General features: G+C 36.7%; 2 protein-coding genes across 2 annotated transcripts; one reads left to right on the top strand and one right to left on the bottom strand.

Annotated features, from left to right (window-relative positions):
• Positions 1 to 8,204: 8,204 nt before the first annotated feature.
• Positions 8,205 to 9,375, bottom strand: LOC129797688 (collagenase-like). Its single transcript, XM_055840496.1, has 2 exons — positions 9,180 to 9,375; positions 8,205 to 9,042 (listed from the first exon to the last, which is right to left on the bottom strand). The coding sequence occupies exons 1-2, from the start codon at positions 9,258 to 9,260 to the stop codon at positions 8,281 to 8,283; spliced, it is 843 nt and encodes a 280-aa protein (XP_055696471.1). The 5' UTR covers positions 9,261 to 9,375; the 3' UTR covers positions 8,205 to 8,280.
• An 805-nt stretch (positions 9,376 to 10,180) lies between these two features.
• On the top strand, positions 10,181 to 11,415 carry LOC129797672 (chymotrypsinogen A-like). Its single transcript, XM_055840460.1, has 2 exons — positions 10,181 to 10,292; positions 10,359 to 11,415. The coding sequence occupies exons 1-2, from the start codon at positions 10,218 to 10,220 to the stop codon at positions 11,223 to 11,225; spliced, it is 942 nt and encodes a 313-aa protein (XP_055696435.1). The 5' UTR covers positions 10,181 to 10,217; the 3' UTR covers positions 11,226 to 11,415.
• The last annotated feature ends 1,017 nt before the right edge of the window (positions 11,416 to 12,432 follow it).

The raw sequence follows: 12,432 nt of genomic DNA, 5'->3' as shown, positions 1-12,432 counted from the left end.
TTCATGAGAAGGAAAATTCAGCCCCTGAACACCGCCTCCGGAAAACTCCCATATACCATGCTCAATTAAATACGGGCAATGTTTGATATGTGTGCGGGAGTGAAAGGTCATTTACTGAAATTGTGCCATTGATTGTGATTCAATTTGGCTAAATTATCACCAGGCGGCCCCATCAATTAGTGGATAGGTCTCACCAGAGTCCTCAAATTACATCAATAAAAATTCAGCAGGGAACCCAATTTACTTAATTAATTTGCAACTTGCAGGCTACTTGCTTCACAAAAACACATCGTGAAGACATGGTAGAATGAGGGTGTGATGTCTCCAAGTCAAATTACATAAAAATACCATAAATCACCAAATGCCCTCAAGTGTTTTTATCTTTGCAAATACCTACGTGCTCTGAAAGGTAGAAGAGATTTTTTTCTCTCTCTCTGCCTTGTATATCCATTTCAAAGAGAATAAACGTGCCAAACATTTTTCTCCTCATTTTTGCTTTGGGGGGAATTTAAAGTCAATCATAACGCGTCCAGTTATAAGAGTTGGTGTCCCACAACGTGTAGAAGTTTGTTAATGCGTTGTAATTTAATTTGTGAGCAGTATTAGTAGGCAAAGGTGATTTTTTTGTGAAATTCAGTAATTTGATGGATAAAAATGGTCATATCTCTGGTTCTATAAGATCTACAGAAATTTGTTGACTATTTTTGGAAAGGTCTTGAAACAAGCTATAATTTGATATATATCTCAATGATTTTCAAGGTCACCTCCAGAACACAAAATGACGGCTTTTTGTTTTACCAAAACAGTTTTTCGCATTTTTTATCATGAAGGAATAGTTCTAGAGGTTTCTGATGTTCTAGAAAGTTGTAGAGTTTTGCAAAACCTTTAATTTGATACCAAGTTGAGCAAAATCGGACAAGCAGTTCAGGAGATATGGCTCTTAGAACTTTTCAAATTCAAGAATTTTTCAAATGGCCATATCTTCTAAACGGCGACATAGATTTTCTTCATTTTCGGACTGGTGAAAGATATTGAGTCAGGCTACAACATATCAAAATTTAAAAGATTTGCCTAATGGGGATTCGGAGATATTGCCCCTTAAAGTTAGGCAATTTTTGTTTTTGTTTTTAGCGCCTCTTGTGGACGTTTTTGGAACTTGGAATGTTCTAGACAGTTGTAGGGCTTCTCAATACCTTTCATTTGATACCAAGATGATCAAAATCGGTCAAGCCGTTCTCGAGTTATATTGAAAAAACACTTTTTGCTTTAGGCCGCCATATTTGCTAAACCGCTTGACCGATTTTCAAGTATGAATTGTCGATGAAAACGTCTCACTGAGCTCTACAACATACTAAAATTTCAGACCTCTAGCTGTAAGGGAAGTGGTTGACAGTATTTCAAAATGGCGGATGGCGGCCATCTTGAATTTTGAAAATGCGAAAAAATGAAATTTTACACCCACATTTCTATAGAAAACTTCAAACCAGAAGTCTCTATCTGTTACCGTTCTCGAGCTATAAGGCAAAGTTTGGACCACCGGCAGGCCGGCAGGCCGGCAGGCCGGCCGGATCAAAAATTTTCCACCACCATTTTCGTAATGTGGGATGTCTAAAACGTGCTCATACCAAGTTTGAGCCCGATCTGAGGTGGTCGATTTTTCCGACGATTACAATACTTGGTGTTGGCCACGAAGTGGAACACCAACTAATTTTTGGCATTACAACTTTCCCCAATATTGCGCTCCAATCTTACAATGCGGAAAATATTTTCACATTATCAGACGCTTCCTCGACATTCTCTTGGGTATAATAATTCATTCACGAAAAAATTGTCACACAAATGGGGGTTTAATTAATTTAATGATTCAGTGATAATCACCAACCAATCAAACCAATCTTCCTTGCATTTTATATGAGACATGAATGCAAATAAGAAGATTAATGTGTCAGGATCGCTCCATTTAATGCCAATGAGGACATATAATTTATAACACTTCTTGTAAGCTAAAATGGGTCAACTCCGTCAACATTGAAGTGCTATATAGGATAGATGTCATGACATAGGTAGCAATTCGCTCATACAGACATTCAATCTTTTTTGAGGAACAAATATGTCAAAAGAATTTATGCGGAAGGAATTCCTCTCAAACATATTTCTATATGTACAACATGAAGGGTTCTTTAAAGGATTTTCAGATGCAATCTAGATATTGCAACCTAGTGAGTCAGGAATTTTACAAGATACTGTATCGTTTTTCATTAAAATTTCCAGGAAACATGTACTGTGCAGAGTTTTGTTCCTTTGAAAATCAAAATTTTCTCACTCTTCCTTAATGAGGATTAAATATCTCAAAATACTTACTGAAAGTACCTATGTACATACAAAACAAATGAAAATTGAGAAGTTTCTCTTTGGAGAATACTCAGAGTGCAATTTTATAGAGAAGTGTGGGGCTAAATAGACATGTAAGTAGCAAAAACTTTTCAAAAGCTTAAAGTTAAGAAACAGAACTGAGCTTTTTGTTGGACAGGTCTTACTGTCTAATCTAGATTGCATACCAAACGGATTTTTTTTATTATACTTGAATTAATAAGGAATTGTTTAAGGAATCTGTCAATTTTTATGTCTCATTCCAAAAAAAACTTTAATAGAATCCTGACTAAAATCGGATTAATTAAAAACAATTAAGGCGAAATATGAAGTATTCTCGTAAAAGAATCTTTTGCTTCTATTCACATCCTCACCACTGCACTGTATACGTATGTATGTAAATGTACTGCATGCTTACATCCGGCTCCCTAACAGTTTACATGTGGTATCAAGGGTGTCAGGAGGAGTGTCAGAAATGGCTAAAGTTTCAAATTTATAAACGGAGAACTAAAACTTTGAGTGAAGTAATTAAGTTTCTTTATGAGGTGAAAACTGAATAGGTAAAATCCACACAACATTTTGAACTCTCTGGTCTTCAGTCTCAATTAAGCACATGTGTATTGCACTACCCACTAGCACAGGATAATCGCACCTACCTAAAGGATTTTCCACAAAAATACTAATCAAATTGATGTTCTCTACCTAAGAATTTCATATTACATCTCAATTTACGACATTCAACGTTAACAAAATTACTCATTTCTTTCTCATACTTTTTTTTAACAATTTCACCCAAATCTCCCCTATATAGAGTGAAAATACCATTCGGTGCAAATTGTTTCCATCTTTTAGGCTCATATTTATCCAATAAAATACTTTATGCTCCTGGGTGCCTCTTTAGTATTCATGAATTCACTGTGAATGCCTTTCAAAAGACATTGGCTCTTTCATGACTCCATTTAGTATAATATTTTTGTGTTTTTTTTGTGTCTCGAACATTCATCACGATTTGAGGATGCTTTTGGGTGAAGAAAAAAAATCTTCATTTCTTTCAATTAAGTCCAATTTTTCCACATTTAATATTTATCAATTTGCGGTTCTCGTTCTATCTTTGGGGATTTTCGCATCATTCTTCATCTCGTTTATTGAATAAAAAATCATTGACCTGACATTGCATGTATAGAACCCCTTGTGGTTTGCTGGAGGATTTTCTTCATGCTCTATAAGTACTTGTGTGGAAATGGAGAAATGGGGTGGTATAAAATCGTTTTATAGTGTTGCAGAGGGAATTTTGTATGTAATACAAGCTCATGGCAGCATCACAATCCGTACACAATAATATTGTCACATTGAACAGGGTATGGAGAATATTACCATAAGAGGATATCTTATTTCAGTCCGTGTAGGTGGATGAGAAATTCCCTCTGACGTCTACTCCTAACAACGAATATTTATGGAAAGATGAACGAAAAACTAGATATTGCAACTCATTCAATACTTTCTTGATTTATGAGCATTAGAGGGTAGGTCATCCCTCTGTTTAAGGGGGTAATATTTTATGAAGCCTTTACGGTGTAATTTTGTTCCATGAATTGAGGTGAAACTGATTTAAAAAAGTATATTAGGCTGCTCAACAATAAAACCTCTTACATCGAGAAATAAGTTAAATTTTAATGTTCTTACTTTCAGAAGGCAAGATTTAAGTTGAAAACTTTCCATACAGAAACTCAACTAAAAGACCAAATTTTCTACCTAACAGCTAGATAAGAGATTATAAATACATTTTCATAAATTTAATATTAATGCTCCTTCAAAGAATTATTTTGGGACACGATTCCCTTTTCATACCTCCCCTACACCACCCATAATAACTCCAAACTCACTTTATTCTGCCATCATTATAGAAATGAGTCTACGAGCACATCTGCAATGGTTACATCCTAAATCTAAACTAAATGTTTATATAATGGATTTCAAAATATACACTAATCAATGGAAAATGTATTATTTGACCACCAACCACCCTCAAACACCCGGATGTTTCATTTTGCCACTCTAATGGATTATCCACCACATCTTCCGAGCAATCAAAGAAATTCATTTGCCCTTAGGGCTTTGGTTACATCTTTTGAATTACTCATGGCAAATAAAGGTTTAATTTCCAATCAATATCAACCCGTATGGTTGTGAATTTATCCCGATAAGTGTGAAAATTTATTATGTTTAGAGGAGAATGGGGTGATGTGAGTCTTCGCTTAGAATTTTTTAGTCACTATTTATAATAAAAGGAACACTTTTCTATGAAAATTCTACCCTAAAACTTCTTTCACAACAACTTTTCATTATTTCGGCGAACAACACGCTCTTAATAGCTTTCACGAGTCTTGCGTGACCCACTTAATTCCAGTTTCTCTTATCTCATAAAATAATAACCTTCTCCTTATACCCCTTTACCATTTTCTTAATCATCCTGGTAATGTTTTTCATGAGATAGAGGAAAATCTTCCAAATTTACTTTACACGAAAGATCCAATTTAAGCACTTGAGTTTTCACGGAAAATCTTTCCTGTAGTTGAAACTCAAATCTTTTTTAAACTATCACAACAACATTTTTCTTAGGTCATCCTAGGGTATACCTAGATCTTCTGTGGTATGACTTGCACACGAGACAAAGATGTATATAAGTTGTTTATTGATTTTCTCCGTTGAAACAGAGTGTTGGTCGGGTTGGTCGTCATCATGTAGATGAGCTTAAATGACTTTTCCATCTTCATCTCATTGCTTTTTCCAGTTAAGCTCCATAGTTATTATTTCTCCTTTGCTCTCTAACTTAATAAAGAAAATACCCTCACACCATCCATCTCCATAAATCACAAATTCTATTATGTGCATATATATAATAAAGAAAGGCCTGTGTAGTGGATTTACCTTGAAAGATTGTGGTAGAGCAATAAGTTAGTAGACTGTATGGAACTCCTGCCCTTTATCCCTCATAGATCACTCCGCTCACCTTGAATTGCAGGTAGATTATGATTAGAATAAATTCCCTCAACTATAGCTTCAAGTATAGGTATGATCGTCACCTGTGCAAATTATGCGTGTTAATATTCGGTGAGAAATGGACTAAAAATTTTTCTATTGTCCCAGATGTTCTCAGGTGGTGCCCAATTCCAATGAATGTGTCACGTTGTTCCACGTGAATTGAAGACAATCCTCTGAAATCCTGCTCAGGATTTCTCTGCGTCCACCCACAATGCACCAGAAAAAACCGCCACTTTTTCTTCTTAACTCAAAATATTTATTTCACAACTAATGACTTTTATTTTAATTAAATTCAATTTTTATTTTTAACAAAATGATTTTTGCGCACCACACAATCAGCACGGAAGTAGCATTAAGAGCTCTCCAAAAACACTGCACGGTGATTGTGTGCGACGTTGCGGATTTGCCGCGATTCAAACCAACGGTCCGTTGAGTTTAAATTTAGGGTTCAATATTTCATGAATTTTTCAATACAGTAAATTAAAGGGGAAAAAGAGAGTAAATTAAACGGGAATTCATTGAGAAAATAAACATCTTCACGATCACCGTGAACAGCCTGTTTGTTGGTAATCGTCGTTCCGACTTTTTTATACAAATCCACACCGTTTGACCGATCGCGATGAAATTTGGTACAGAGGCTCCTTATAACAGGCGGTTTCAGATGGCCGTATTCATTTTCCCCCCAAAGCCCCCCTTCAGGTAGCCCCCATAGAGATTTCATGCAGTTTTTGCAAATTTTTGAATTTGGCGCCTAAAGTGTTGTATGAAAATGATTTCTTCTCTTTGCAAATTTTTTTCTTTTTCGTTCGATATGAGCTTCCCATCTATATAATAAAGAAAGGCCTGTTTGTTGGTGAACGTCGTTCCGACTTTTCTATACAAATCCACACCGTTTGTCCGATCGCGATGAAATTTGGTACAGAGGCTCCTTATAACAGGCGGTTTCAGATGGCCGTATTCATTTTCCCCCCAAAGCCCCCCTTCAGGTAGCCCCCATAGAGATTTCATGCAGTTTTTGCAAATTTTTGAATTTGGCGCCTAAAGTGTTGTATGAAATTGATTTCTCTCTTTGCAATTTTTTTCTTTTTCGTTCGATGAGAGCTTCCCATCTATATATATGTAATAAAGAAAGGCCTGTTTGTTGGTAATCGTCGTTCCGACTTTTCTATACAAATCCACACCGTTTATCCGATCGCGATGAAATTTGGTACAGAAGCTCCTTATAACAGGCGGTTTCAGATTGCCGTATTCATTTTCCCCCCAAAGCCCCCCTTCAGGTAGCCCCCATAGAGATTTCATGCAGTTTTTGCAAATTTTTGAATTTGGCGCCTAAAGTATTGTATAAAATTGATTTCTTCTCTTTGCAAATTTTTTCTTTTTCGTTCGATGAGAGCTTCCCATCTATTTAATAAAGAAAGGCCTGTTTGTTGGTAATCGTCGTTCCGACTTTTCTATACAAATCTACACCGTTTGTCCGATCGCGATGAAATTTGGTACAGATGCTCCTTATAACAGGCGGTTTCAGATGGCCGTATTCATTTTCCCCCCAAAGCCCCCCTTCAGGTAGCCCCCATAGAGATTTCATGCAGTTTTTGCAAATTTTTGAATTTGGCGCCTAAAGTGTTGTATGAAAATGATTTCTCCTCATTGCAAATTTTTTTTTCGGGATTTATAAGTGGCCTCAATCAAACCATCACAATTTTTTTTCCTCTAAAATTTGCGCGAAGCGCAACAAATCCCCGCGAAGCGGGGCGAGGTAAATTGGAGCGAAGCGACAATTTACCTCGTGTGCATATATATTCTGTATGGGACAACATTTCAATTTACGCTACTCTTGCCCAAAACCAAAATGTCCCATTCTCAAACATACATATATACTTCCTGAAATCAAGATTATTGGTGCAAAACAATGAGCAGATTATGTATGTTGACAGTATAAGATAGAAAGCCCTTAAGGATGATACAGAAACTGCACAAACTTCATTCATTGCCTGCAGTAAATGCAACCACATAAGCATTCCTTAGTGAAAAGCAAATTGCAATTTGTGGGCAATAAATTCTTGATATCATTACAAAATAGAAAAATATTTGTCGTTGAAAGTAGCAAAGATGGATTAAAAGCTTAACTACAAATCCTAAAGATTTTTTTTTAAATGAATATTTGTAACCTTAAGAGCCAAAATTAAAAATTATCCCGCAATTTTCATAAAAGCGAAATTGTTCTTGGAGCGAATTCGATTTTGACAGAAGAGATGCAATAACTTTTGCACACAGAGAGCAAATAAGACATGTTGGGCAATTTACGTGATGCTTAATGGAGAGCATTTTCAGTTTGAAAACTTGGTCTGTCTGTCTCAAGCATATTCTATTTTACAATGTTCAAGGATATAGAAACAACATTATATAAGGATATTTGTGCTCATTTTCAACTATAAATACACATTATTATGATCTATAAAAAATTATTACACGATATGTGGCTGCATTTCAGCCTCATCAACCGTCAATGCGTTAAATATTTATTTGTATATCTATTCATATTCAAGAATATGGAAATTTCTAAAGCAATAGTAACGCAAATTAGCGTAAAGCTTGCTCTCAATCTTAACCCAACGCCCTCAGCAATTTTGATAAAAAAAATGGAACGATGAGGAAGAGACGTGGCATCAGATATGATATAATTTTGGCTTATTCAGATCTTGAGACTTAAATCGGTACTTTAAACCTTAAATCTGGAACAGCTATGCTACATAGTCTAAGTCTAAAGACCTTAAAGGAATAAAATAAAAATCCTCACTCCGCAATTTAATTTATTGGGATTAGTTTTGCAGTACAGGAAGCCATTTTAATTTTTTTAAGAATATACTTTTAGTTGCTGCTCATTGTTTCCTGTATCCAATCAATGTATTGGGCAACGTTTGTAAAGCCTTGAGGTCCTGCATCGCATCCCTTTTGGTCTGAATACGATATCACACCAATAAGAGTTGCTTGGCCATCTAGAATGCACACAGCTGGACCACCTGCGTCACCATCACAAATGGCCGATACAGGTCCTACCTCATCCACAGCACAGAATGATGTGTCAGGAGTCCCATCGCCACATTCCACCACTTTGAGTTGGGTGTAGAGCAATTTCTTTGATGCTATTCCATCGATGGAGAATTTCCCAAATCCAGACACTGTGATATACTTTCCCAAATACGAAGCCATGTCCGTGCCTGATGTTACCAGAGGGATAGGCTGCACTAATTTTGTACTAAAGTCAAAACCCCACGTCTTTAGCATGGCAATATCATTCTCCAGAGTATCACCATTGAAGTCTGGATGTGGATAGATTGCAGTTGTATTGAAAATATCCCTCTGGGGAGATTTTTTGTAATACACAGACCCAGCTCCGAGATAGACAAAGTAAACTGTGTCAAATAGGGGTCCTGGCGTGACACAGAATGCCGATGTTAGAACCCAATTCGTTGCAATAATACTCCCACCGCATGATCTCTCAACAAGGGAACAATTGTTCGCTCCCTGGATTAGTAAGCTAACTTGGTATGGAAATTGACCGTCTTTGGCATAATCTCCTAGAAGAATCTTTCCATTTTTACCAATTGCGTTACTCGGCAGGGTATAGTACTGTGGATGAAATACTTTTTATAGTTTACTTTTCTAAAAAGAGATTTTTAATCCAGATTTTCCGAAGGCTTTTTTTAAATCGTGAAAAAAATTTAAAATTCTTTCTTTAAAATAAGACTTTGAGCAAAGAGACTGACCTTTGATGCTACAGAATTGATCATCAAAGCCACAAGAACTACAACAGCTAACACAGATTTCTCCTGGATAAATTCCTTCATTGTGCACCACAAACTAAAGCCACGCGATATTCAAACTAACTCACAAGTTGCACGTTCTCATTCATTTATATGGCTTCGTTTTTCATGAGCCCGTCAGGAAGTCATAATTTTACATGAAGTAGAAACTTTCAACATGAGACCAGATATATTGGTGAAAAACACCTTTTGACGACCAAAGTATGATAAGAAAAATGTCAGAGAAATTGGAGCACTAAAAAACGTGACTTATTGCTTTGAGGTTTCAAGAAAATGGGGAATAGGGAATAGGAAATAGCACCCGACTCACTCTCAAGCGAATGTAACCCTGCTCATAAAGTGAATAAAAGAGAGTCGAAGAGAACATACAACAGTGTAGCCAAGAACGGTAGTGAGAGTTGAGTAAAAATCAGTCTTAACTTAGCCTTTGTCAAGGGCAGGTAAATGCGCTCTCGACCTCGTGAGAATGAGGATCAGAGGTTACTGGGGGAGTTGTCTACAACTCCCGTGGTGTCCTCTGGGATATGGCACCACATTTCACAATAAATTTATAAATTTAAATCTATACTTTTTCTTCAAATTTAAACTTGTACCAAGATCCCGATCTATAAGTAAAAGCATTACCGAATATAAATACTTTGCCTAAACTTATCAGCCAATAAAACCTCTTATTCCCTTAACTTCACATTTCATTTAGAAAACAAAGGTTTAGCATTCCCTATATTTTTATCTCAACCCGCATAATAAACCTTCATAGTCATGTAAAGCGGGAAAATAATGCCTTCCTGTGCCCTAAATTTTCATACGCTTTGTCTTGCTGTCAAAGTACTTTTCCGTGAACATTGAATTTTGACTGCCTGACTGAAAATTATGACTTCCTCATGATTTCGGGAAAGTCAGTCTGAAAATATAAAACCACAAAGAAAAGCAATATTTAGCATATTATCGAGTTTTAATTGGTAGAGTGCGGATCGTGTGTCAATGATGAAAATCATTCTGGAAATACTTGTTACAATATTTTTTGTAACCACGTTTTTCAGTACAGTTGAACCAAATGTGAGTTTTAGTAAGGAATATAGGATTTATTATAAATTCTAAACTACATATATATTTTCTTTGTAGCCAGCTCAGCCTGTTTTAAGTATTCATCAAGCTTATGCTGCAATGAAACAAAATGACTCCATTGACATTGTTTCGAGAATTGTTAATGGACAGTTAGCCGTTGATGGTCAATTCCCACATCAAGTTAGGATTGTATTCTATGGAACTCTTGATTGTGCTGCTAATAGGAAGCTTTGCGGTGGAAGCATTATTGCAAAGAATTGGATTCTTACAGCAGGTCATTGCGTATTTCCAGACTTATTAGATACAATTTTTGCCTTTGAAATTCAAGCTGGATCAGTTATAGCAGACCAACCTCAGCAGCGAAAAGTTGTTCTTGTAGCTAATGCTTTTCCCCATCCAGACTACAATCCAGATACCTTAGAGAATGACATCGGCCTCTTAAAAGTAGACATTGGCTTCAATTTTGATACTCCTTTAGTACAACCAATTGCCTTGGTGGCTGCTAACACTGATAAAGCATCTTATGTGGGCAAAATTGTTACTGCTTCCGGTTTTGGATACACTCATCCTGATGATCAACATTCATCACCTGAATTGTACTACACACAGCTTGAAGTTATTGATTTTGAATTGTGCAAAACTTTGTACGCTGATCAAGCTCAAGCACATAACGAAGAAGACGGTGGAATAGCTGATACATCTTTTTGTGCCAAAGGCCTTGGAAACAGTTCTACTTGTGAAGGGGATTCCGGTAGTGCAGTTTTCCTTGAGAAAAATGGCGAAACTGGCAAAAGAATCCAAATTGGTCTGGTTTCATATTCAAGCGCTTTAGGATGTAACACATTACCTGGAGGCTACACAGACGTAGCTCTCTACATCCCATGGATAGAAGAAACGATGAAAGCTAATAGCTACAAAATGTAAAAACTATCATAACGAAACTTCAAAACTACAGACAATAAATTATCTGAATTGTCAGTTTCAGTTAGCTGTGTTTCTTTCAGACACAGCTTTTGTGTACCGAGCAAAATCGAAAGTCGTCAGATCGGGCTCAAACTTGGGATGAGCACGAATTAGGGTCCCCACATTCCAAAAAACGTATGCGCCAAAAAATTTTTTTTTCCGGCCGGCCGTCCGTCCGGCCGTCCGACCGGAACCTATCGCCTAATTGCGAGAGAACGGTGATAGATAGAGACTTGCGGTAAACGGCAAAGTTTAAATATCGACCGGAAGACATCCGATTATGAGGTCATATCCACCCCCCCACCACCGCGTCCGCCATTTTGAATAACCTCAAAATTTTGTTTTCGCTATATCTGAGCCGCTATTATAGCTAGAGGTCTGAAATTTTGATATGTTGTAGGGCCCATCAAGAGCTTTCCAACGATACCTCATTTTCGAAAATCGGTCAAGCCGTTTAGTCAATATGGCCGCCACAATTTTTCATCGAAAATCGACCATAACTCGAAAACGGCTTGACCGATTTTGATCAACCCGGGGTCAAATGAAAGATCTTAACAAACCCTACAACTCTCTAGAACATCCGAAGTTTCAAAAGTGACCGCTAGGGGGCCAAAAATCAAAAACAAAATTTTCGATGAGTTTTCGATGAATATCTCGAAAACGACGACATAAATTTTTTTCATTTTTTGATATGTTGTAGCTGACCATATTATCTAGCTTCATGCCAAAAATGAAGAAAATCTATGGATCCGTTCTCGAGATATAGCCTTCCAAAGTAAGCATATCATATCTCGGGTTCTGCAAGTCCGATCTTGATCAACTCAAGCGCAAATGAAAGGTTTCGTGAAACCCTACAAATGTCTAGAACATTGCAACTTCGAGAAATGACCGCAAGAGGCGCTAAAATCGAAAACAAAGTTTTCGAAAATTTCGAACTCGAATTTTTCGAAAATGGCGACATAAATTTTTTTCATTTTTCGATATGTTATAGCTGACTTCAAGACCTTTCAAACAAAAAAAAATTTATGAAAATCTATGGATCCGTTCTCGAGATATGGCCTTCCAAACATTTCTTAGGGTATGACTTTTCAACTTTTCCCGACTTTGCGCGTATTTAAATTAATTCGCGTTCTAGTTTGCTCTCACAAAATTGGTACACTGAAAGAAA

This window comes from Lutzomyia longipalpis, chromosome 1 (assembly GCF_024334085.1).
Source record: "Lutzomyia longipalpis isolate SR_M1_2022 chromosome 1, ASM2433408v1".
Lineage (NCBI taxonomy): Eukaryota > Metazoa > Arthropoda > Insecta > Diptera > Psychodidae > Lutzomyia > Lutzomyia longipalpis.
The sequence above is the reverse complement of the archived record's forward strand: the minus strand, read 5'-3'. Positions and strand labels throughout refer to the sequence as shown.

Excerpts from the sequence above, each read along its gene's own strand:
- LOC129797688 (XM_055840496.1), bottom strand. The coding sequence starts at position 9,260 with ATGAAGGAATTTATCCAGGAGAAATCTGTGTTAGCTGTTGTAGTTCTT. Across the intron at positions 9,043-9,179 it reads TCAATTCTGTAGCATCAAAG|TACTATACCCTGCCGAGTAA; the intron begins GTCAGTCTCTTT and ends TTTCATCCACAG.
- LOC129797672 (XM_055840460.1), top strand. The coding sequence starts at position 10,218 with ATGATGAAAATCATTCTGGAAATACTTGTTACAATATTTTTTGTAACC. Across the intron at positions 10,293-10,358 it reads TCAGTACAGTTGAACCAAAT|CCAGCTCAGCCTGTTTTAAG; the intron begins GTGAGTTTTAGT and ends TTTTCTTTGTAG.